The 26,260-nt window shown below is 39.8% G+C and overlaps 1 protein-coding gene across 1 annotated transcript in view; it reads left to right on the forward strand.

Moving 5' to 3' along the window:
- Positions 1 to 26,260, forward strand: part of MCM6 (minichromosome maintenance complex component 6) — a 39,780-nt gene that overhangs the window by 3,706 nt on the left and 9,814 nt on the right. Inside the window, exons 2-13 of the mRNA XM_011970273.1 lie at positions 3,424 to 3,570; positions 5,840 to 5,950; positions 7,357 to 7,606; positions 9,578 to 9,743; positions 10,032 to 10,177; positions 11,133 to 11,283; positions 13,620 to 13,761; positions 16,525 to 16,666; positions 17,965 to 18,072; positions 19,089 to 19,244; positions 23,068 to 23,196; positions 24,409 to 24,570. Of these exons, the coding sequence (XP_011825663.1) occupies positions 3,424 to 3,570; positions 5,840 to 5,950; positions 7,357 to 7,606; positions 9,578 to 9,743; positions 10,032 to 10,177; positions 11,133 to 11,283; positions 13,620 to 13,761; positions 16,525 to 16,666; positions 17,965 to 18,072; positions 19,089 to 19,244; positions 23,068 to 23,196; positions 24,409 to 24,570 (1,810 nt within the window). The remainder of the gene's footprint in view (positions 1 to 3,423; positions 3,571 to 5,839; positions 5,951 to 7,356; positions 7,607 to 9,577; positions 9,744 to 10,031; positions 10,178 to 11,132; positions 11,284 to 13,619; positions 13,762 to 16,524; positions 16,667 to 17,964; positions 18,073 to 19,088; positions 19,245 to 23,067; positions 23,197 to 24,408; positions 24,571 to 26,260) is intronic.

The raw sequence follows: 26,260 nt of genomic DNA on the forward strand, positions 1-26,260 counted from the left end.
CTGGGTGCGGCCGGGACGAGGGGGAGGCCGAAGTGCCATTGAATCCCGGCGGAGCCCTGCTGGGCCACACAGCCGGTAGCCTGGTGCTGGGGGTGGGCAGGGCCCGGGCCACCCTCGCCGCCTGTGCTGATGAAAGTTTCTGCGTGAACTGTGGTTTGAAAGCTGCTGGGGCGCGGAGCCGTGCCCTGTAGAGTAACTACCTTTTCCCTTCTTCTGGGTCCCTTGCTCCCCTTTCCCTGTGGCCTTCCTTTCCTTTCTCCACTACCCCTCTTTTTTTCTGTGCCTCTGGGCTCCTGGCCTCATAGCCCCGCCTCCTCCCTGGCTTGCCTTACCTACCCACCGGTTATTTTTCCAAGAGTAGACACACCACGGCCTCCAGGATGAAGGGTCAACAGTTTGGAATGGCTTGTGAAAAAAGCTTATGAAGTTCTTTTTATTGTCGTAAAATATACATCACAAAGTTGACCATTTTAGGCATTTTAAGTGTACAGTCCAGTGACATTAAGTTCGTTCACCTCGTTATGCAGCCGTCACCACCCTCCATCTCCAAACTCTTTTTTTTTTTTTTTTTGAGACGGAATTATTAGCCCTTGTTGCCCAGGCTGGAGTGCAGTGTCACCATCTCAGCTCACCGCAACCTCCGCCTCCCGGATTCAAGCGATTCTCCTGCCTCAGCCTCAAGAGTAGCTGGGATTACAGGCATGCGCCACCACGCCCGGCTCATTTTGTATTTTAGTAGAGATGGGGTTTCTCCATGTTGATCAGGCTGCTCTTGAACTCCCGACCTCAGGTGATCCGCCCGATTGGGCCTCCCAAAGTGCTGGGATTACAGGCGTGAGCCACCGCACCCGGCTCCAAACTTCTTTCATCTTCCAAACTGACACTCTGTGCCCATTAAATACGAACTCTCTTCCGTTACCCTCTCCCTCAACCACCGTCACCCACCACTCTGCTTCCTTTCATTATGAGTTTGACCACTATAGGTACCTCATATAAGTGGAATCATAATAGTATTTGTCGTTCTGTGTTTGGCTTGTGTAGCATGTCTACAAGGTTCCTCTGCGAGGTACCATGTGTCAGAATTTCCTTACTTTTTAAGGCTAAATAACATTGCCTCTACAGATTGAGTATCCCTTTTCTGAAATGCTTGGGACCAGAAGAGTTTGGGATCTTGGATTTTTTTTTTTCAGATTTGGAGTATTTACATTATACTTAACCAGTTGCATCCCTAATTTGAAATGCTCCAGTGAAAATCATGTCAGCACTCAAAAAGTTTCAGATTTTGGACCATTTCATGTTTTACATTTTCAGATGAGGCTGCTCAACCTGCATATGTACTGCATTTTGCTTGTCCATTCAGCGGACGCAGGTTCATTCCACCTTTTGGCTGTTGTGAATAATGTTTCCATCTTATGAAATTTTGGTATACTTAAAACCATAATTTAATTTCCGTTTTGCTACCTATGGCAATGTTATTGTCTGCCTGATAGTTCCTCCTTCAAAGCCTAGCTAAAAACTCACACCTTTGTGATACCTTGTACACCTTTTTGAGAGGCACTAATCCTTTCTTCCTTAGGCTCTCAGGGTGCCGTTTGTTTTTCATTGTCTCCGGCAGTGTAACACCTTTACCTCTCAGCCACTTAGTGTGGAATTCAGATTCCATCCTCAACCCCACCTACCCATCATATCACATTACAAAGGTTCTTCAATAAATGTTTCATTTCAACAAATAATCTAAGTGCCTTGACTTTGCAGCTAGATGATAATGATGAGACAAATAATCTCTATACTTTGTTTAAAGAAGTGCCAACTCCCTGTCACAAAATAAACTTTAATTCACCATCGCTTGTGGAATAAAGTTCAAATTCTTCACCACTCCTCTTTCCTGTTTGTCTTCCAAAACCACCCCAGTCATCATCCACACTTCTCCCCTACCTTCTCTGACTTAATCATATACTTGCAAACATCTGTAGTCAGTCACTCCACCACCTGTTTTTATTCAAAATTTTTAGCTCTTTCAGAAGCTGAATTCCAGTACCACCTTTTGTATGTATGACTCTTGTAGATGTTCTGTTAGGCAGATTTAGTTTCTATTATCCTAGCACATTTCTCGCTCTCATTAACAGGAACATATTTCGTGTCTGTCTTCGTTGTTTACATATCTAACTCCCTAGACACAGACAAAGTGTTAGTTAACCCTAGGGCAGGAACAACACTGCCATTTTCTTTTTTTTGTTTTTTTTGTTTTTGTTTTTTTTGAGACGGAGTCTGGCTCTGTTGCCCCGGCTGGAGTGCAGTGGCCGGATCTCAGCTCACTGCAAGCTCCGCCTCCCAGGTTCACGCCATTCTCCTGCCTCAGCCTCCCCAGTAGCTGGGACTACAGGTGCCCACCACCTCGCCCGGCTAGTTTTTTGTATTTTTTTAGTAGAGACAGGGTTTCACCGTGCTAGCCAGGATGGTCTCGATCTCCTGACCTCGTGATCCACCCATCTTGGCCTCCCAAAGTGCTGGGATTACAGGCTTGAGCCACCGCGCCCAGCCAACACTGCCATTTTCAGCCTCAGATGCCTCTGTCATAGGGCTTTGCACGTAGTTGTTTAACAAATATTTTAAGTCAGAACATGCTGTATTTGAGTAGTCAGAACATGCTGTATTTGGAGGAGAAATTGATTTTTTCTTAAAGCAAATCTGCATATTATGTTTAAAAGAACAGAAAATAAATTTGTATGATATCCTGCTTGGGCTTTAGAAGCAAAAATACCAACAGCTTTATTTAGTGTGCATGTTTCAATTTTCCTGAAGTCTTGGACAGTGGAATACCTCATTTCCGTGTATTCTTATTTCTATTCTGCTTCTTAAATCCCTGACTAATCTGTCAGCTTGCAAATTACCTACAGAAATGGAATCATTGGGTTCTCGACTGAATTTCTTGATTTAACATTTTCCAATCTTAATTATACATGACAATAATAAGAGTTAGTAGTTGTTTTGTTGTTTTTTTGTTGTTGTTAGCAGTTGAGCCTCACAGTCATGGTGGAAGGCAAGGAGGAGCAAGTCACTGATGTCTTAAGTGGATGGCATCAGGCAAAGAGAGCTTGTGCAGAGGAACTCCTCTTTTTAAAACCATGAGATCTCGTGATACTTACTATCAGAGAACAGCAGGGGAAAGACTTGTCCCCATGATTCAATTACCTCCCACCACGTCCCTCCCACAACATGTGGAAATTCAAGATGAGATTTGGGTGGGGACACAGCCAAACCATATCAGAAGGGACAAGTAACTTGCCCCAAGTTACAGAACTGCCAAACATGGGCCCATCTGAGCCTAGTTGTTGGACTTTAACCAGTATTCTGAATTATCAGTCATTCAGGTTCTTTGTACTGCCTGTGTCCTTAACCTAGTTGACTCTCATGTACCTGCAGGTTTCAGAGCAGCGATGGAGAAGTTAAATACCTGCAGTTAGCAGAGGAACTGATTCGTCCTGAGAGAAACACATTGGTTGTGAGTTTTGTGGACCTGGAACAATTTAACCAGCAACTTTCTACCACCATTCAAGAGGAGTTCTATAGGTATGGACATATTAATCTTCTTTACTTTGAATAGGGGTTGAAATCTGGGAAGCCAGCTCTTCCTGGACTGTAAGTGTTCACTTGTGTAGCAGAAGGGCAGCAGTTATTTCCCTCTGAGAAGAGGCGCTTTGATACTGCCAGTGGTCATTTTAGTACTGCTCTGAACTTCATGTAGGCCTTTGTAGAGCCGACCTTTTTTTTTTTTTTGAAACGGAGTCTTGTTCTCTCATGCCCAGGCTGGAGTGCAGTGGCGCGATCTTGCTCACCGTAACCTCTGCCTCCCTGGTTCTAGCAATTCTTCTGCCTCAGCCTCCCTAGTGGCTGGGATTATAGGTGCCCGCCATCACACCCGGCTAATTTTTTACATTTTTTAGTAGAGATGGGGTGTCACCATGTTGGTCAGGCTGGTCTCGAACTCCTGACCTCAGGTGATCCACCCGCCTCGGCCTCCCAAAGTGCTGGGATTACAGGCGTGAGCCACCGCGCCCAGCCAGAGCTGAACTTTTTTTTCAAATACAAATGTTGAAAATCTTTGCTTTCTATATAGTTTTCCCAAGAGGAAAACTGTACTTACTTTTGTGTCATTCCACTGATCCTTTTTCCCCACAGGAATAGGTGTTTGTGTGGGTCCTGTTCTTGTACTGGGGATATCTTTACAGCATTGATGTTGTTGTACTTCTTGTTCCCTTAAAGTTTAATTTTGTTTCTGCTTATAAAAGTAGTAGGTATATATTGTAGAAAATAGAGAAAAGTAAGGATAATTAAATTGCTTATACACTTGTAATCTACCACCGTCATTATCAGGTCTGCTACAAGAGTTCCAGGAGCCTTCTAAGTCTACAAGTACAGAGTTTTGTAAGGATCTTCTGTCACATTTTGATGTCTTTCTGTGTGTACTGTGTATGAAACTACTCAAATTCACATAAAATTTCTTAAAATCATACTAATAGCTCCAATTGTGGTTTTTTGGTAGAAATACTATGGTTAGACATTATATTTAATATAAGGCTTTTATTGTATTTTGAATTGTTATACACAGCAAGAAACATCTTTGCACACAAGACTTTGTATTAGGATTAAATGAATGTGACAATCAGAAATAGAATCAAGTTAAAATAAATTGTGGACAGTTGTGAAAGATAAATGAAAACTCAGTTGGATAAGGAGGTACAATCTTGTTCATTTCTTGGTAGATTGGGAGATGGAGGATTTGTCTGTTTCTAGTCATAGCTGATGATCAAGATTAATTGGAGGGGTAAGTAAGCAACAGGGTTTATTGTGAAAGCATGCAGCAGAAGTTATTGCACTGACAAATGAGGGAGAGGTAGAAAATCAAGCCTGCTGGTAGAAGCAGCTGTGCCATGCCTCATGCACAAACCAGGCAGCAGTTCCCTTTCCCAAGAGTAGCACCTTTTTTAGAGGACTTTCAGACCCCACTTTTTAAACAAAGTAAGCTGTAGTAGCTATTAGAAACTTATATAAAAAGGACATGCATACTTCACTCTCACCAGTCAAATGGAGCATTTTTGCCAATTTGTTCTCACATTAGTACACAAATACTTATCCTGTCCTCATCCATTTCTTAACAAACCAGCCAGATATGGTGGCTCACACCTGTAATCCCAACACTTTGGGAGGCTGAGGTGGACAGATCACTTGAGCCCAGGAGTTTGAGACCAGCCTGGACAACATGGTGAAATCCCATTTCTACGGAAAAAACCCACAAAAATTAGCTGGGCATGGTGGTGCATGCCTGTAGTGCCAGCTACTCAGCAGGCTGAGATGAGAGGATCACCTGAGCCTAGGGAGACTGAGGCTGCAGTGAGCTGTGATCGTGCCACTGCACTTCAGTCTGGGTGACAGAGTGAGACCCTGTCTCAGAATGAAACCAAATAAATAGACTGACTTGACACCTGATTTACACCTCATAAACAGCCCACAGAAAATTCACAGTTTTGAGCGTATTGACAAGATGATTGTTCAGCTAGTCATGTTGGACAGAGGAATGGCTAACAGTGTGGGTGCTATATGATTATTTAAAGATAATCAGATATGGTGTGACATTTTGTATTTAGTGTTTCGGTGGGATAGGAGAGAATTGAAAGAGGATCCTAAACCCAGACTAGATAATAGAAGTGTCATGCACAGTTAAGTTCTGAGGCTTAGTTGTAACCGATGAAATTCCTTAATCTCGACTGTTGGTAGATATGTAAAGGGAAGGAGGACTTGGTAAACCTCTAAGGTATCAGTTGACTTTTTTGTTTTTCAGAGTTTACCCTTACCTGTGTCGGGCCTTGAAAACATTCGTCAAAGACCGTAAAGAGATCCCTCTTGCCAAGGATTTTTATGTTGCATTCCAAGACCTGCCTACCAGACACAAGTAAGAAACCCTTCTCTGGAAAAAAATGAATTCACCAGATGGTATAGGTACCACTTAGCTGACAGTCAGAAAACTTGAGAGGTTGCCTTGATCTGTTATTAGCTCGCTATTTAACATTATACAAATCACTTTTACCTGCCTGAGCCTCAGTTTCCTTATCTGTGAAGTCTTTTGGCTTAGGTTTTCTACCTAAATCATGCAAAAAGTAGGTTTGTTGCTGTAAAAATTACTTTTTCATAATTGGTAATCACAATAATTATAAAACGAGTACTTACAACATTGATGCTGTTATACCAGGAGGAAAAACTAGTGGTTTGTATTCAGATTTTGTAGAAGGTTGACTTTTGTAGGAGTTATACCCAGTAATCCAGAAAGTTTAGTTTTAGAGTGATGTATTTTCCTATGGAGATGGGATTAGATGTAAATGAAGTGAAGCAAAGTCTTAGGATTACCACATTTTAGGGTACCTTTTAGGGAAATTTGGGAGAAAATTGATCAAGGGAGAAAATATGAAATTCTAGAAATTCCTGAATCTCTGGAAATTTTTGTCAGTTTACATACATAATTTTCAAACACCCCTTTGGCAGTTATTTTAAGAATAAATTTACTGGATAAAATTGAAGTGATATTTTGGGCAGTTAAACTACTGAAATTACTTTATAAAATTACCGTTATTTCACATAAAATGGGTTTGTAAAGGAAGTGTTTCTGAACTTTCAGTACAAAATTTTTTCTCATGATAGGATTATTGTGTAACATCCTTTTTTTAAGAAATTGCAGGTAAGCAAAAAAGTATTTGCATATAAAACAAAAACAGGATCATTCTGGGTTTTTTTTTTTTTTCTTTTTCTCCCCCGAGACAGAGTCTTGCTCTATCACCTGGGCCAGAGTGCAGTGGCGCAATCTTGGCTCACTACAACTTCCACCTCCCGGGTTCAAGCAGTTCTCCTGCCTCAGCGCCTCCAAGTAGCTGGGATTACAGGTGCTCGCCACCGTGCCCAGCTAGTTTTTGTATTTTTAGTAGAGATAGGGTTTCACCATGTTGGCCAGCATGGTCTCGATCTCTTGACCTCATGATCTGCCCGCCTCAATCTACCAAAGTGCTGGAATTACAGGTGTGAGCCACCGCACCCAGCCCGTTCTGTTTTGTAATTTTAATTTTCATTTTTTGGCATTCTTTAATTTATATTTATTCATTTATATATATTGCTCTGGATGCATATACATCATATAATTTAGGAATGGGCACATTGACTAAATTATTCTTATAGGAGAGCCCAAAGAATACCTTGTCTCTTAAAGTTTTTTTTTAAACATAAATTATCTTTGAACGCCCTCTCACTAAAATGGAAAGATTCTTAGTTAGGAGATGAATGTTTACTAATGGGACATTTGTCTTTAAACAGGATTCGAGAGCTCACCTCATCCAGAATTGGTTTGCTCACTCGCATCAGTGGGCAGGTGGTGCGGACTCACCCAGTTCACCCAGAGCTTGTGAGCGGAACTTTTCTGTGCTTGGACTGTCAGACAGTGATCAGGGATGTAGAACAGCAGTTCAAATACACACAGCCAAACATCTGCCGAAATCCAGTTTGTGCCAACAGGAGGAGATTCTTGCTGGATACAAATAAATCAAGATTTGTTGATTTTCAAAAGGTATTAAACATCTGTGTAGATCAGAGTCCGCCAATGATAATAATTCACTTCTAGACCCTTGCAATAACTTCTATTTAGATCATGTTCAATTCAATTTTTATATAAGTTAAGCATCATCAAAATGACTACAAATTTAAGCCCAAAACTCTTCATGTAAATTGTAATTGTTAGTATATACCTCTGTTTTAACTTTTAAATACTTGGAAGTTCCTTAAGACTGACAAGATGTATTTGTCACAGAATAAATGGTAACTAGGTGGTGGTGGTTATTATAAACTGGAGTTAAGAAAACTTTGAAGAAATAGCAACTTATTAGTGTAAGATTTCCATTTGGTGCATAGAAAGGAAAGCGTGAATAAGACAGGCTAGCTTGGAAGCAATGAGGATTATCATGATTGAAGTAAAGGAGCCAAGTTGGAGATCATCTGAGAGATGATGTGATGTGAGACCTGGAGGTACTTGGATCCCTAAATCTTAGGCTGAGAAGTTTGAGCCTATCTTAATAAGCAGTGGGAATATACTGGGAAGGTAGTTTATGTGTGTGTGTTTTTTTGTTTGTTCGTTTGTTTGTTTTGTTTTTTTTTTTTTTTTTTGAGACAAAGTCGCACTCTGTCACCCAGGCTGGAGTGCAGTGGCGTGATCGCCACTCACTGCAAGCTCTGCCTCCCAGGTTCAGGCCATTCTCCTGCCTCAGCCTCTCGAGTAGTTGGGACTACAGACGCCCGCCGCCACACCAGACGCCCGCCGCCACACCAGATGCCCACTGCCACACCCGGCTGATTTTTTTATATTTTTAGTAGAGAGGGGGTTTCACCATGTTAACCCAGGATGGTCTCGATCTCCTGACTTCGTGATCTGCCCGCCTCGGCCTCCCAAAGTGCTGGGATTACAGGCGTGAGCCACCGTGCCCGTGTGTGTGGTTTTTTTTGTTTTTTTTTGTTTTTTTTTTTTTAAGGAAACTGAGTAAGTCCGTGATGGGTTTAACAGAGGGTAATAGGCAATTTCAGTTACCTGGGCAAGAGGTGATGGATGGCAGTCACAAGAGGTGATGGATGGCAGAATGAAGGGGACTCTCAAATTTCAGCAGGTCTTAATTTTTTGGGACATACAAAAAGGAAAGAAAAGTTGAAACAGCTTAAGTATGGAATAATTATCAGATGAATTTAATATTGCTTATATTGCTCTGATAATCATTCTCCTTATTTAGCTTTCTTACATTAACCTGGTAGCTTATAAGATGCACATATTCTGCCAACAGCTTTGGGTAGGAGATACCTTATCTTATAAAGTATGAGTCAGATTGGGTCTTAGTTTCGGGGAAGAAAACAATTGTATAAAGGACACTTGACAAGACATTTGAAGACGGACTAGATAATAGAAGATGTGTAATTTTATGAAATTAAATATTGTTTAATTATCTTGGTTGTGTTAATGGTATTGTAACAGAGGATTGTCTTTATTCTTAGAGATGAATGCTAAAATATTTAGGTGTGAAGTTTCTTGATGTTTACAACTTTGTTCAAATATATAGTAAAAAAGAAAAAACATGTATCTGTAAATAATGTTAGCAGTTGTGTTGAAGTGGAGGGTATTAAAAGGTATATTTGAAATTTTCCATAAAATTATCTTAAAGCTTAGGAGAAGATGGAACATATAACATATTTAGAGTCATTTTGAACAAAGAGAAAAAAAAACTTTTTAAATGAGAGTAAAAGAAGTTTTTTTTTTTTTCCTCTGCTGCTTGAATCAGCATGAAGTTTTTAAATAGATGTAATCTTTTGCCAAATTGAACTATTTGACTAAAAGGAGTTTTAGAGTAGATAATTTTTAGGATGAATGTTGATAACATGTGAAAAGTCTGCTAATGGGTCAGATAGTTTAGAATATGTCAGTATTTGTGGTATTTAATTTAGATTGTATGGCATCTGAAAGGGATCGCTTCTCATTCTTGGCTGTTTGTCTTTATTACAGGTTCGTATTCAAGAGACCCAAGCTGAGCTTCCTCGCGGGAGTATACCCCGCAGTTTAGAAGTTATTTTGAGGGCTGAAGCTGTGGAATCAGCTCAAGCTGGTGACAAGTGTGACTTTACAGGGACACTGATTGTTGTGCCTGACGTCTCCAAGCTTAGCACACCAGGTCAGTAATCTGTGGCTCAAATTTAACAAATTCTCAGTTACCTAAACTGCAGAGTATCTAACTTCCCACATCTACATTGTCTTCTTTCTGGCTGCCAATCAGAAGCTGAGCAAGAAACTGTGATGAGAATAAAAAGAAACTGGTTTTGCCACAAATGGTGCTATTCTGAAAGTATTCAAGGCTTAAGTGAAGTCTTTGGATTTATAGCTTTCATTTATTTGAGCAATTTTAAAGCTGTTCAGCACCTTTAATATTTAAGTTGTGAAACAGCCTATCATTCTGTTTCAGGAGCACGTGCAGAAACTAATTCCCGTGTCAGTGGTGTTGATGGATATGAGACAGAAGGCATTCGAGGACTCCGGGCCCTTGGTGTTAGGGACCTTTCTTACAGGCTGGTCTTTCTTGCCTGCTGTGTTGCGCCAACCAACCCAAGGGTAAGTCATTTTGGGGTTTTTGTTTGTTTTTGAAACAGTCTCTCTGTCACCCAGGCTAGAGTGCAGTGGCAAAGTCATGGCTCACTGTAGCCTCCACTTCCTGGGCTCAAGTGATCCTACCATCTCAACCCCCTGAGTAGCTGGGATTATAGGTATGAATCACGGCACCCAGCTAATTAAAAAATTTTTTTTAGAGATGAGGTCTTGCTCTGTTGGCCAGGCAGGCCAACAGTGAGTCTTAGTAGAGTGACAGCTTAAGAAACACCTACCCTGAGGCTGCCACAAAGTGATAGGATTCTGAAACATCTGGATTATCTCATCAATGTTAAGAGCAGGAGATGGGGTTAAGATTTGATGAGTTTTAAAACCAAATCTTTTGACATATGTCTTTCTGATCTTGAAAAAAACAGTCTTATTTGATGTCTTACATAAGAACTCAGTGCTTTTAAGAACAGTGGTACAAATTATCCATGCTGTTTTTTGTTTTAAGTTTCACACCTCTGTTAAGCTTTTGGAGGAAATATAAATAAAAAGATTTAGTAATCTGGGAAGTAAATTTCTGAGAATGGTGAACCCCTGGCAGTATTGTTCAGTTAACTCATAAATGGGAGTTTGGAAAATAGTTCAGTATTGGAAAAAGGGAGTGAACATAATCTCTTATTTTATTTGCATCTTTATATCAGTGATTAACATTCTGCTATGGCTTATCTCTTGAGCATTCAGGTAGCTTTTTTTCTATTTAATTCACTGGAGAAATGACACACCCTTAAGTGTCTTTGTTAACTGAGGGCTTACTAGTCTGGGGAGTTGTTTTTGGTTTTTTGTTGTTGTTGTTGTTAAACCTTTACAGTCAATAAATTGTGAGGTTGACTTCCCATGCAATGAAGTTTCTTCTCCTTTATGCTCTTTTGACTGCTTCTATACTAATAATTCTTCCTTTGTTCTCTACCCTTAGTTTGGGGGGAAAGAGCTCAGAGATGAGGAACAGACAGCCGAGAGCATTAAGAACCAAATGACTGTGAAAGAATGGGAGAAAGTGTTTGAGATGAGTCAAGATAAAAATCTATACCACAATCTTTGTACCAGCCTGTTCCCTACTATACATGGTAAGAATTCCATCCATTTATACTATAAACTTGAAATCAAAATAAGGATTATAAACAGCCACAAGTGATTTCTTAAAGCACATAAATCAGACCATGAAAGTTTTTAGTGGGTCTAAAAGAGGTCATTTACAAAAGGACAGGTACATGATTTCACTTATATGAGGTACCTGTAATGTGCAAATTCATAGAGATAAGGTAGGATAGAGATTATCAGTGACTTGGACAATGGGAGAAATTAGTTATTTAATGGATACAGTTGCTATTTGGGATGATGACAAAGTTCTGGAAAGGGATAGTGGTGACAGTTATACAACATAATGTACTTAGTGCCACTGAACTATAGATTGAAAAATGGTTAAAATGATAGGTTTTATTATGTATTTTTATCTTTTTTTTTTTTTTTAAGGAAAAAAAGTTATTTCGTCATCTTATTTCCTGGCCTTATGACAAAATGCACTTAAAGTTTCAATATGCTAGTCTCCTGGCCTTTTTGTGGTTGTAGTCTCCTGGCCTTGTTATTGTTGTTGTGTGTATGTGCACACGCGTGTGTATGTGTGTGTGTTTTAGAGAGACAGTTTTGCTATGTTGTCTAGGCTGAAGCACTCCCTCCTGGGCTAAAGCAATCTTCCTACCTCCAGCCTCGCCGGTAGCTGGGATTACAGGTGTAGGTCACCACACTTGGCTCTTGTTTGTCTTTTTATTTACCAAGATGGAATGTTTATGATTGGTTACTTGTTCTGTCTATACCTTTGGCAGTTTCACATTTTCCTGACTCTTGGTTGCTAGCTGTGTTTTGAAGGCTATAACTAACATTTTGTGCCTGATGCTTTATCTTTGAACTCTTCCATCCTTGTCTTCTATACTCAATTGGGATTGTGGTAGGGAACTCATTAACTTTTTTTTAATCTTTTTTAAATTTTATTTATTTGGTTTTTTTTTTTGTTTTTTTTGGTTTTTTTTGAGACAGAGTCTCGCTCTGTCGCCCAGGCTGGAGTGTAGTGGCGTGATCTCGGCTCACTGCAACCTCTGCCTCCCAGGTTCAAGCGATTCTCCTGCCTCAGCCTCACGAGTAGCTGGGATTGCAGGCATGCCCCACAACGCCCGGCTAATTTTTGTATTTTTAGTAGAGGTGGGGTTTCGCCATGTTGGCCAGGCTGGTCTCGAACTCCCTCCTGACCTCAAGTGATCCATCCACCTTGGCCTCCCAAAGTGCTGGGATTATAGGCATGAGCCACTGCATCAGGCCCTTTTTTTCTATCTAAATATAAGTCAAAGAAGTTTTGTTTGTGGAATGGGTTTTTTGTTTTCTACTTCTTTTGTTTTGTTTTGTTTTGTTTTGTTTTGTAGGGTCTCACTGTCGCCCAGGCTGGAGTGCAGTGACAGCGAACACAGCCTACTACAGCCTCAACCTCCTGGGCTTAAACGGTTCTCCACCATAGCCCCCAAATTAGCTGGGACTACAGGTGCCTGCCACCGTGCCCAGCTAATTTAAAAAAAAAAAAATTTTAGAGATGGGATTTCACCATGTTGCCTGGGCTGGTCTCAAACCTCTGGGCTCAAGCAATCCTCCCACCTTGGCCTTCCAAAGTGCTCGAATTACAGGCATAAGCCACCACACTCAGCCTAATTTTCTACTTCAAGGAATGCCTTGTGTAAATTTGCATAGCACTTTGTCGATGGAGTTCACAGAGTAGATAATTCCACAGAAAAATGTTTAATAGCACAGTGTGCTATTAAGAAAATTGTTTTTAAGAAACAATTTTTTTTTTTTTTTAAGAAAATTGTTTTTCCTTCTTACTGGATTTATGAACTAAGCAGCTGTAAATTACATTCAGCATCTTATTTAATCCACATGAATTCAGTTAACATATATTTATTCAGTACTGGTCACTGTAGGTGATAGAAAAGTGTTATGAACCATTTCCTCAAACTCTTGACAGAACTATAAGAACTGGCATTAAAAAGGACTAGCAAATGTGGTAGGCTGTGGTGGACATAGTTCATTTATCAGGAGAGATCGTTGAGGGCTAAGGCATTGGGTAAGGTTTTGTGTAGGAGGTAGGACTCATGGACAAGTAAAGGCTCTGGCTTTTAGGATAGTGAGCACTGGCACAGTGACATCTGTGGTGTAGGAGAAGACATTAGAACAGTGGTTTAGGTGACTAAGTCCACAGAGCAAGAACCAAGATCAGAAGCCAGGTATTATTACTCCAGTTTTATGCTTTGCTTTAGCTGACTCTACCTTTTGGTTGGTAAACATGCCTTTACTGTTTCCTCTGAAAGTGTTTAACTTCATGTTGAAAAATTAGTTTTTCATCTATAGCTTTTCATTTCAGGCAATGATGAAGTAAAACGGGGTGTCCTGCTGATGCTCTTTGGTGGCGTTCCAAAGACAACAGGAGAAGGGACCTCTCTTCGAGGGGACATAAATGTTTGCATTGTTGGTGACCCAAGTACAGCTAAGAGCCAATTTCTCAAGTAAGCATTTGCCTGATATAGTATAGCAGGAAAAAGTGTACATAGTTCCCAGGCTGGCTGTGCTACCAAGAATACAGTCACCATGGCCTTACTAGGAGTGTAAATTATGACTATGTTAAATATATAATTCTCATAAAGATATGGCAACATTTTACAATTTTTTAGAATAGGGAAAAATTGCCTGCAATACCAATCTCACATTGAACTCTTTAGTCTTTGTATAATATCTTTGTACAAAAGTGTTTGAATATGTGAATTATGTATTTTCATTATTGTAAATCATATTATACATACTTGTAATTTTAATTTTCCCTAAACATTTTTTTCATGTTTCTTTTTGCATGGAAAAATCTCGTGAGTTTCTCATTTTCCCAGATGTCTTCTTTTCTTGGTATAACTTACAAAATCATTTCCTTAGCCCTGTTAAATTTAACAGGATAGTTTATTATAATAATTATTGATATAGATGCAGTGAACATCATAATGTTATATACATTTTTTGTTTGTTTCCTCTGGGTATATTTTCTAGATACAGGATTGTTGAGACTAAGAATACAAACATTTGTTAGGTTTTAAAATAGGATGTACTTTCCAAAGGGAATGCTATGAGATATTTTATGTTAACTTTGTCAGTGGCAACACTATTTTTGACTATTTTTAGAAGCTGTAATAAATACTTGGTTACTTTCAAACTTTTAAGAAACTTAGGGCCCAAAATAAAAGCAACCAGTTTCTGAGCACCTGCCATGGTCTCGGTGCTGTGTATGTGTTATGTCTTACTCTGGCAGCACCCAGACAGGCATGTGTATTATTCCCTTTTTTTCAGGGAGTCACAACCTCTCCAAGCCTACAAGAAATTTGCCCACTCTCTTGTAGGTGAAAGGTGACACTGAGCCATGAATATTAAAATTCAGATACAGTTGCCGTTGCCTGCAAAACGTGTGTACTTCGTGCTATATCAAACTGCCTTTTCTTTATTTGTTTTGGAAATTTGTAACATAGTACCATTTTAGAATATTGAACGTTTTTAGTTGGTTTGGAGTATTATGAGTAAATATTTCTTTTGAACATATCACGAACTGAGTTTTAGATTTTAAGATAGTAGTCCTGTGTTACAAAGGATGTTTTTTTTCTTGTCATTCTCTCTCCCCCCGCCGCCCAAAAAAAAAGATGTACTACAGTGTTGCCTCTGGTAACAGTATCATGTGGTATGTGACAGTCTTAGTGAATTCCGTAGCATTTTTTATGTATAAAATCTGTGTATAATGATAGTTGGAGTATCCAATCTGGCTGCCTTTTTTTCTTGCCTAATTGCTCTTGATTAGAGCCATCAGTATAACGTTGAATAGAAGTGGCAAGAGCAGACATCCGTGTCTTGTTCCTGATCTTAGGGGCAAAACATTCAGCCTTTCACCTTTGAGTTTGATGTTATCTGTGGTTTTCATAGATGCCCTTTGTCAGGTTAAAGAAAAAGCCCTTTATTAGACTTAGGAAAATCTTCTCTATTCCTAGTTTGTTTGGTTTTTATAATGAAAGGTGTTGGATTTTGTCAGATACTTTTTCTTCATCTGCTTTGGTGGTCATGTAGTTGTTTTATTAATTTAGCATATTGATTGATTTTCAGATGTTAAACCAATCTTGCATTTCTGGAATAAGCCCCATACCTAGTTTTGTTTTATTTTTAATTGCAAGACCTTCTGATAGTTGATTGTTGCTATTTATTACTATTAAAGGCTTTTAAAATTGATGTTTTAGCCAGGCGTGGTGGCTCACACCTGTAATCCCAGCACTTTGGGAGGCTGAAATGGGTGGATCACGAGGTCAGGAGATCAAGACCATCCTGGCTAACACAGTGAAACCCCATCTCTACTAAAAATACAAAAAAATTAGCCAGGTGTGGTGGCGGGTGCCTGTAGCTCCAGCTACTTGGGAGGCTGAGGCAGGAGAATGACATGAACCCACGAGGTGGAGCTTGAAGTAAGCCAAGATTGCGCCACTGCACTCCAGCCTAGGGGACAGAGCAAGACTCCGTCTAAATAAATAAATAAATACAATTTAAAAATAAATAAATAAAATTGATGTTTTAGGCTAGAGTGGTGGCTCACGTCTGTAATCCCAGCATTTCGGGAGGCCGAAGTAGGCGGATCACCCGAGGTCGGGAGTTCGAGACCAGCCTGGCCAACATGGTGAAACCCCATCTCTACTAAAAATACAAAAATTAGCCAGGCGTAGTGGCGCACACCTGTAATCCCAGCAACTCGGGAGGCTGAGGCAGGAGAATTGCTTGAACCCAGGTAGCAAGGTTGCAGTGAGCTGAGATTGCACCACTGCACTCCAGCCTCAGCGACAGAGCAAGACTCTGTCTCAATTTAAAAAAAAATTGATATTTTTATCAGGTATTAACTCTGAAAATACAAAAAATTAGCCAGGCGTGATGGCGCATGCCTGTAATCCCAGCTACTTGGGAGGCTGAGGCATGAGAATTGCTTGAATCTGGGAGGTGGAGGTTGCAGTTAGCTGAGATCGTGACACTGCACTCATTTGGTGACAGAGCAAGACTCTGTCTCAAAAAAAAAAAAGAAGAAGAAAAACCGAAGGAGATGAGCCTTCCCATTTAGTCTGTGCATGTGTCTTTATGAATTGCTTAAGCTTAATGCCACTCTCAGATGTTCTTTCAGCGATTTAAACTCTTCCGCTGGTTTTCCTGGGAAGGGTGCTGTATAGTGACGTATTAATGAGTCTTTGTATGATAACCTTGAACAGGCACGTGGAGGAGTTCAGCCCCAGAGCTGTCTACACCAGTGGCAAAGCGTCCAGTGCTGCTGGCTTAACAGCAGCTGTTGTGAGAGATGAAGAATCTCATGAGTTTGTCATTGAGGCTGGAGCTTTGATGTTGGCTGATAATGTAAGAACATTTTACACTCTTCAGTATAAAGAAGTCAGAATACCCCTACCCTATCAGTAAAGGCCTATAAGTTACTGTTAAAAAGATGTCCTTAAAAACAGCATTCTCAGCTGGGTGCGGTGGCTCACACCTATAGTCCCAGTACTTTGGGAGGCCGAGGTGGGTGGATCACCTGAGGTCAGGAGTTTGAGACCAGCCTGGCCAACATGGCGAAACCCCACGTTCTCTACTAAAAATACAAAAATTAGTCGGGCATGGTGGCGGGTGCCTGTGGTCCCAGTTACTCAAGAGGCTGAGGTGGGAGGATCACTGAGTCCGGGAGGTGGAGGCTTCAGTGAGCCAAGATTGTGCCACTGTACTCCAGCCTGGGCGACAGAGCGAGACTGTCTCAAAAAACACAAAACAGAAAACCCCAACATTCTTTAGTAAATAATTCATAGTTTTCTTCATCTAGAATTTGAAATTGTGATAATTGATCAGCATGTCCTGAGCATGTGTGTTTGCTGTGACTAGTTTAGATCAGTAGATGTGTACAAGTTGTAGGAATAAAATCAATCCTGGAGTTGACACAAGGTTTTGATGTTGAGTGAAAGTACAATAAGTGTATATTTTTAGTTATGCTCTTAGTTTTAAGTCAATTGTATGATTCTTTGTAGCTTTAGGATCTGTTGAATTATCTTCCTTAGAAAAGGGAGTTAAGAATCTTCACTTACCTATCATCTACTAGTTTGGAGAATAGAAGAGTCCCTGCGGTAGCAGACTTAGTGAGTTTACTTGTAATTTTCCATCTGAAAGACTGTTGTTGTTGTTTTTTCCAGATGAAGTCTTGCTCTGTCGCCCAGGCTGGAGTGCAGTGGTGCAATCTTGGCTTACTGCAACCTCTGTCTCATGGGTTCAAGCAATTCACCTGCCTCAGCCTCCCGAATAGCTGGGATGACAGGTGTATGCCACCACACCTGGCTAATTTTTGTATTTTCAGTAAAAATGGGGTTTCCCTATGTTGGCCAGGCTGGTCTCGAACTCCTGACCTCATGATCCGCCCACCTCAGCCTTCCAAAGTGCTGGGATTACAGGCGTGAGCCACCACACCTGGCCATTGTGGTTTTTTTAAAAGACAGGGTCTCACTCTGTCACCCAACTTGGAGTACAGTGGCAATCATAGCTCACCGTAACCTCAAATGCCTGGCCTTAATTAAGCATTCTTCCTGCCTCGGCCTCCCAAAGTGCTGGGATTATAGGTGTGAGCCATGCATCCAGCTTGAAAGACAGCTTCTTAGGCTTGATTTGTTTGGTTACAGGGTGTGTGTTGTATTGATGAATTTGATAAGATGGACGTGCGGGATCAAGTTGCTATTCATGAAGCTATGGAACAGCAGACCATATCAATCACTAAAGCAGGAGTGAAGGTATGTGTATCTACTTCTGTTCTACTGCATTGTCCATAGCCTTGTTGATTAATGTAGTACTAGAGAAGTTCACTTGGATAAAATTCATTACTTCAACTTGTAATGCTGTTCATTAAAATGGAAAATACAGCCCTGAGAATTATTTATTCAAACTATAAATGTTGTTTAGAGTACTGTGTAAATGTATTGCTGTGATAGTAGAGGAAAATGTCCATGAACAAAGCTTCATTTTCTTTGACGAAGCATGCTCCAATTATAACAAAAATAACCAAAGATCAACAGATGGATTATATATATGTATATAATTATTTATATTAACAGATAATTTAAATGAAAATAAGTATGATAGTATAACCAATACTAGGGAGAATCTAAACTTTAAAAGCCACAGATTCAAGTAGATTTTAAGCAGTACACAATTGTAAATTGAAAAGATAACTCTTTCCCTGCAACTCCCAGCAACAGTAGATGCTTAGTAGTATCTAATGGATAAAAAGGAATTTCAGGAGGAAGAAAAATAGGGATCTATTGAGTTTGTGCCCCTTTTAGGAATATTTTGTACATAAATAAGCATAATACCAACAGTTTCATTCCTGCTGGTTTAACTTCATAATTTTATTTTGGCAATCTTTTACCAGAACATAATAGATCAACTTTGGTTTTTTTATTACTTTCCCATATTCAATTGTATACACCACAGCTTGGTTCTTTAGACTTCTGTTGAGTGACATTTAGTTCGTTTTCAGTGTTTTGTATTACAAACAAAGTTGTAGTAAGCATCCTTGAACACAGCATCCTCTTATATTTGGCTATAAGAGAAATTTCTAACAAATTGATGTCTTCAATGGTGTGCACATCACACCACCAAAATCACATAGGAGTTCCTGTTTATGTGAAAAAGGATATCATTATTTTGGTTTACGTTTAGTTGATTATGGGTGAGATTGAACATTTTGTTACATATTTATTGGCTGATGTCTATTTAAACCTGTTAAGATTCTTTCTTTTGTGGTCAGGCTACTCTGAACGCCCGGACGTCCATTTTGGCAGCAGCAAACCCAATCAGTGGACACTATGACAGATCAAAATCATTGAAACAGAATATAAATTTGTCAGCTCCCATCATGTCCCGATTCGATCTCTTCTTTATCCTTGTGGATGAATGTAATGAGGTAACCCCATGAGCTTCCTTTTTTATTTCCAGTTTGAGTAATCGAGTGAGACAAGGCTGGAAGATATACTGCTCCTCAGCTGGTGCATGTGTGTGCCCCAGCCTTTGATTTCCCTCAGGGTGGCACAGGATCGGGCAAAGGGTTTAGTAAGCAACTCAAAATAAAGTCATTTGAATTGTTGCTTCCACTTAATTGTGTTAAAGAATACTAAGTTTTCAGGTTTTGTTACTATTTCTCAAAAGGAAACAAGTTACAGTTAACTTCCAACCACACTTTTTTTTTTTTTTTTTTTTAAAACAGCCTCTCACTGGAGACTGGGCTGGAGTGCAGTGGCACAGTCTTGGCCTACTGCAACCTCCACCTCCCAGGTTCAAGTGATTCTTGAGTCACAGCCTCCCAAGTAGCTGGGATTACAGGCATGTAACACCACGCCTGGCTAATTTTTATATTTTTAGTATAGACAGGGTCTCACCATGTTGGTCAGGCTGGTCTTGAACTCCTGGCCTCCAATGATCCACACCTACCTCAGCCTCCCAAAGTGTTGGGATTATAGGTGTGAGCCACTGTGCTGGGCCCCAACCAAACTCTTAAGATTTTTATATGATTTTTTGTTTTGCTGATTGAGCTTTTATTTTATTTTTCAGTCACCTTGAAAAAAACTGGGATGCCAAAGAAATTTCTTCTTTTTTGTTAAATCATGAGTCATTTATCTTTGTATTTTTTCCTATCAAGTTGCTGAATGTATTTTACCTTCTTTTCTTACTTTTAAGATTGAGTGAAAAAATGTAGATTTACTTAGATTCTGATACGTTAGTTTAATTATTAGAGGTATTTGTACTTAAATATTTAACAGTGCACCTCAGATACCCACAGAACTATAAAATGACAGTTTGTAGGAACTAATATTTTAGGCCGTACTTTTTAAATCACTGAGCAAGGAGGTTCTACATTTTATTGGGTACAATGCACAACTCTTTATTACAGTGGAACTTTAAATATTATCTAAATAAACACAACCTTCCATTTTGTGTTTGGAGGGCTTGGATTTTTATTTATTTGTTTTTTAAAGACGAAGTCTTACTCTGTCACCCAGGCAGTGCCACAACCCTAGCTCATTGCAACCTCAATCTCCTGGGTTCCAGTGATCCTCCTGTCTCGGCCTCCCAAGTAGCTGAGACTACAGGTGTGTACTACCACGCCTGGTTAATTTTTTCATCTTTTTGTAGCAACAGCAGCAAGTTCAAGACCCGTGTTGGTCTTGAACTCTTGGCCTCAAACTACCTTACCACCTCAGCCTCCTGAGTAGCCAAGATTATAGGCCTGCAGCATCACACCTGGTTTGGTTTGGTTTGGTTCAGTTTTTTTCCCTTCACAATACAGAGACATATTTAATCACCAGATAATTGAGTTGTCTGATTTTCATACATGATTCATTAAAGTAGCTTTAGTAGCAGATCAAGTTATAAACCTTTAAAACATTCGAGATTTTTTAAAAACTGTTTAGTTTTGTTTTGTTTTGGGACAGAGTCTTGCTCTGTTGCCCAGGCTGGAGTGCAGTGGCACGATCTTGGCTCACTGCAACCTCCGTCTCCTGGGTTCGAGTGATTCTTCTGCCTCAGCCTCCCAGGTAGCTGGGATTACAGGCATGTGCCACCACGCCCGGCTAATTTTGTGTATTTTTACTAGAGACGAGTTTTCACCATGTTGGCCAGGCTGGTCTCGAACGCCCACCTCAGTCTCCCAAAGTGTTGGGATTACAGGCGTGAGCCACCACGCCCGGCTTATTTTGTTTTTGAGACAGTCCTACTCTTTCCTGCAGTGGTGCAATCGCGGCTCACTGCAACCTTAACCTCCTGGGCTAACGCAGTCCTCCCACCTCAGCCTCCCGAGTAGCTGGGACTACACATGTGCACCATTGTGCCCGGCTAACTTTTGAATTTTTTGTAGAAACAGGATTTTGCCATGTTGCCCAGGCTGACCTCTTAACTCCTGAGCTCAACCAGTCCACCCACCTCAGCTTCTCAAAGTGTTGGGATTATAGGCATGTGCCACTGTACCTGGCCAAAAAGCCTTTTTTCTTTTTCTTTTCTTTTCTTTTCTTTCTTCCTTTCTTTTCTTTTCTTTTTTCTTTTCTTTCTTTTCTTTTCTTTTCCTCCCTTTCTTTCTTTCTCTCTCTCTCTTTCTTTCTTTTCTTTTCTTTTCTTTCTTTTTTTTGAGATGGGGTCTCACTCTGTTAACCAGTCTGGAGTGCAGTGTTGCAGTCTCAGTCCACTACAACCTCCGCCTCTCAGGTTCAAGTAATTCTCCTGCCTCAGCCTCCTGAGTAGCTGGGATCACAGGTGTGCACCACCATGCCCAGCTAATTTGTGTATTTGTAGTAGAGACGGGGTTTCACTATGTTGGCCAGGCTGGTCTCGAACTCCTGACCTCAGGTGATCCCCCTGCCTCGGCCTCCCAAAGTACTGAGATTACAGGCGTGAGCCACTGCACCCAGCCTGTTTTATTTTATTTATTTATTTTGAGACAGGGTCTGGCTCTGTTGCCCAGGCCAGAGTGCAGTGGCGTGATCTCAGTTCACTGCAACCTCTGCCTCCTGGGCTCAAGCCACGCTCCCACCTAAGCCTCCTGAGCAGCTACAGGTGCAGGCCACCATGCCCAGCTAAGTTTTGTATTTTTTGTAGAGACAGAGTTTTGCCGTGTTGCCCAGTCTGGTCTTGAACTCCTGAGCTCAAGCTGTCCACCAGCCTTGGCCTCTCAAAGTACTAGGATTACAGGCATGAGCCACTGTATTCCGCCCAAACCACTTTGTAATTAGAAATAATTTCAAACTTACAGAAAAGTTGCAAGAAATGGAGTAGTGCATAGAACACCCATATACCCTTTACCTGATTCACATATTAACATTACCCTGTTTGCTTTGTTACTTACTGTCTCTATATATCTGCACACTTTTTCCCTGAACCATTTCAGACCAAGTTGCATATTTTGGGGTCTTTTTTTTTTTTTTTTCCCCCAATATTCTGGGATGAATATCTTCAAAATTTAGTGGCTAAGAGCAGTCTCTGAAGCTAGACTATTCAAATACTGGCTCCACTACTTAACTGTGACCTTGGATAAATTACTTAACCTTCTAGGCCTCAATTTGCCCATGTATAAAATGGGGATAATATCATTTACCTAATAAGGTTTTTGTGAGGATTGCATAAGTTAATTCTTCTAAGACCTGCTTAAGACAACAGTGTCTCATACACTGAGGGCCCTATAAATGTTAGTTCTGCTATTTTTGTTTTGTTTTTGAGACAACTGTTGCCCAGGCCAGAGTGCAATGGTGCAATCATGGCTTCACTGCACCTTCAACCTCCTGGGCTCAAGTGATCCTCCTGCCTCAGCCACCTGAGTAGCTGGGATTACACATGTGCACTACCATGCCCAGCTAATTTTTTTGTTTTTTATTTTTTGTAGAGACAGGGAGGGTCTCACGTTGTTTCCCAGACTGGTCTCAAACTCTTGGCCTCAAGCTCTCCTCTCACATCAGTCTCCCAAGGTGTTGGGATTACAAGTGTGAGCCACTGCGCTTTACCCTACTGTTTTTAAAGGCATTCCTTCAGGTATAGTTTTAGAGTGGGGCAATGGTATACATTTAAAAGTTTGATTTTAAATCCAACTTGTTCCCAAACTTTCATCAGAAACTTGGTACCCATTAATACTTCTGTAAGTGGCATCTTAGAGCTTGTTTTTGGCTATAAATCATTTCTTATTGCCTGGGATAGTCTGGAGAAGATATTGCTGTGACTATCAAAGTAATTTTCTTGTTTTGAATTAGGTTACAGATTATGCCATTGCCAGGCGCATAGTAGATTTGCATTCAAGAATTGAGGAATCAATTGATCGAGTCTATTCCCTCGATGATATCAGAAGATACCTTCTCTTTGCAAGACAGTTTAAACCCAAGGTAACCTACCCTTTTGTACTGGGATAAGGTATAATGGGTATATTGAAGTGGAATTTAAATAAGTGTATTATATGGAAATTAACTGAACCTGTCATCTACTTTAGTTCCTAAATTTTACAACTTTTTTTTTTTTCCTGGAACAGCAATTTGTTTTTTCAGAGAGGGATGAGAAAGGGAACTTTAAAAAAAATTCTCAATAATTCCATTATTCGTTTGGTGGTAATAAGATTTTTATGGTGGAAGAGTTTTGGATAGCTGGATAATCTAGAACATTCTTTTATTTCAAACATTACTAAGAACCTTAAAATTGTTTATGTGCCTAAATCAATAGTTGAATTTTTCTTTGAGGGAAACATTGGATTCCTCTAGGCCATTATGATAAATACAAATTACTGACAGTGATTGATGTATTGTATTGGACTGACTCCATCCTGGACCCAGGATTCTTACCTGGACATAAACCCCCAAATGCTTGGCATTTTCCCAAAATAGGGTATGAAAAGGAAAAAAAATTTCATTCTGGTTGAGATTTTTACACTGTTGGCCAGCTTGACTTCTGGAAGGTGTTACTAGGTATTGATCATTTATCATCTTGACTTGATTATTCATGAGATTGTGGTTGGCTGTCACTGTCCCAGAAGAAATTTAATCATTTAAGGGTTATGGGTGATTCTCGTTTAAAAAAGAGCATCTGTTCTCCATGACTGCATACTGATATACTGATCCCTGTGTAACCTTGGCATGCTTCCTTCATATGCTGAATTCTTTGCTCTGAAAAGCTGAGTATCCTTTAGATATAAAGTTTATTGAAACAGCTTTTTTTTCCTCCAAAGACAGCATGAGTTAATTAATTGAGCCTCAAATACTGAGCATTAATTTGTTTAATGAGCATTGACATCCTGAGGTGTAAAAGACATTACGTCTTGTTCCATTGCTTCAGCTTGTTAAGCAGCTTTTAGAAATGGTCATTTGCTTAAATACTAAGCTTTTTTTTTCATGTTCATAAAATTAGTAACATGGAATTCACAAGCCTGCTTATTATTAGTCTCTTTTGAAAGACATTACAATAGTAATTTATTGTCACTGGCTTCTCCAAGTTTCAACCCTCTCAGTTCCCTAAATGTTTCCACCTGAAAGGCTCTTAAACTCACGTTTACTGTAGCTCTCATCAAATAGAAATGTTTCTCTAACTTGAATGATGATCTGAAACAGATTTCCAAAGAGTCAGAGGACTTCATTGTGGAACAATATAAACATCTCCGCCAGAGAGATGGTTCTGGAGTGACCAAGTCTTCGTGGAGGATTACAGTGCGACAGCTTGAGAGCATGATTCGTCTCTCTGAAGCTATGGCTCGGATGCACTGCTGTGATGAGGTATCAGAGTCACTTTGATATGATGAGAGCAGAGATAAACAGATTTGTTGCCTTGTAGGCATGTTTTTAATCTTTGGTATGGGACGTACTAGAATTCGCTGCAAATATATTTTTTTGTAACTGTCGAGTGCTCACGGGACCATGGAATTCTTCCCTTTAAAAAGCTTGTTAAGCATTTGAGTGTAGTTGTTAGACGGAGATGATCACGTCATAGGTTATAGAGTGCATAAAGACATAAGTTACCATTTAATACCTTTCATTCAGGAAAAATGTACTTAGACCCCACAAGGTACTAGTAGGCCTCTGCGCTGGCAATACAGATAAGATAATGTAGCCCCTGGCCTCAGAGGAACTCTCCTCCTTAGGTTGCATTTGTATAATGTTTGATTTTTAGATTGTTCTTTGAGCCCTGCGTTCCACGAGGATAGGTCAGTGGGTATTAATGGGGTAAAAGGGGAGTAGTACGAAAGGGCAATCAAGCGTCCCATCTTCGCTTCAACCAAAGCAGCCCTGCTTTTTCCTAGTTTTATTAATAGGTTTGGCGTAAGGTTTTCTTTGAAAAGGGGGTTTGGCTTTTTTTTTTTTACAGTATGATGAGTTTTTTCACATACATCCTTATGAATACCCAGCTCAAGATCCAAAATATTTCCATAATTTCAGAAAGTTCCCCCTGCCTCTTTTCAGTCTTAGCCCTCTTCCCCTGAAGTAACCACTGTTCTGACTTCAATCACTACTTTTATCCCACAGGTTAATTTTTTGACATTTTTCCCCTAAATTTTCAAATTCTTTGATATGGTACTTTACTGTTGATGAAGTACTTTCACACTAAGTTATTTAATATTTTTTATTCACCTAATATTTTGGGAACACCTGTAGGGGACAAAAAATGAATGAGAGCCCCTGCCTTCCATTGCTTCTAATCTGGTGGGAAGGAGACATGTATTTAGTTAAGCATGTAAAAAATGAGAGAGAGTGGGTGATCAAATAATCTATATACCAAATCCCCATGACACACAGTTTACCTATGTAACAAACCTGTGTGTGTACCCCCGAACCTAAAATAAAGGTTGGAAAGAAAAAAAAACCAATGAGAGGGAGAATATAATAGAGCATCACAAGCAGAGTACTGAGATGAATTACTTTAGGAGGAAGAGGACTCAGGGAGGGGCTGACATTTAAACCCAGTTACTGAAGGGTGTGCAGAATTTGGATAGGCCAGATACCCTGGGACAAGGTCCTTCTAAAACCATGCTAACATTTGTACTTTTTTTTTCATTGTGATAGATCCTGAAATGAGTTTCATGAAACTGATACGTGTCTTAGGGCAGTCTCTAATTTATTTTTATTTTGTTCTATTTTTTAAAATTAGTCTTTAAATAGCAGATTCACATGATATTAAAATATATGCACATAAATTATACACACAAACATATTTTCTGAATGAAATTTAGTATCTTTGCATATATTTAAGAGCTATTTCTGTCTCTTTATATGTTCATAATCTTTATCCATTAAAAAAACTATTTTGTTAGAAAGGCCTTTCTCTAAGATTATAAAAAAATCTCCCATTATTTTCCTAGCTAGTTTTCTAGTTGTTCCATCACCATTTATTGAACAATCCATCTTTTTGACACTGGTTCGGCATGCCTTAATTATATATTCTTGTGTGTGTTAGGATTTTCTTTTGGAC

The sequence above is a fragment of the Mandrillus leucophaeus genome, unplaced genomic scaffold (assembly GCF_000951045.1).
Source record: "Mandrillus leucophaeus isolate KB7577 unplaced genomic scaffold, Mleu.le_1.0 Scaffold94, whole genome shotgun sequence".
Lineage (NCBI taxonomy): Eukaryota > Metazoa > Chordata > Mammalia > Primates > Cercopithecidae > Mandrillus > Mandrillus leucophaeus.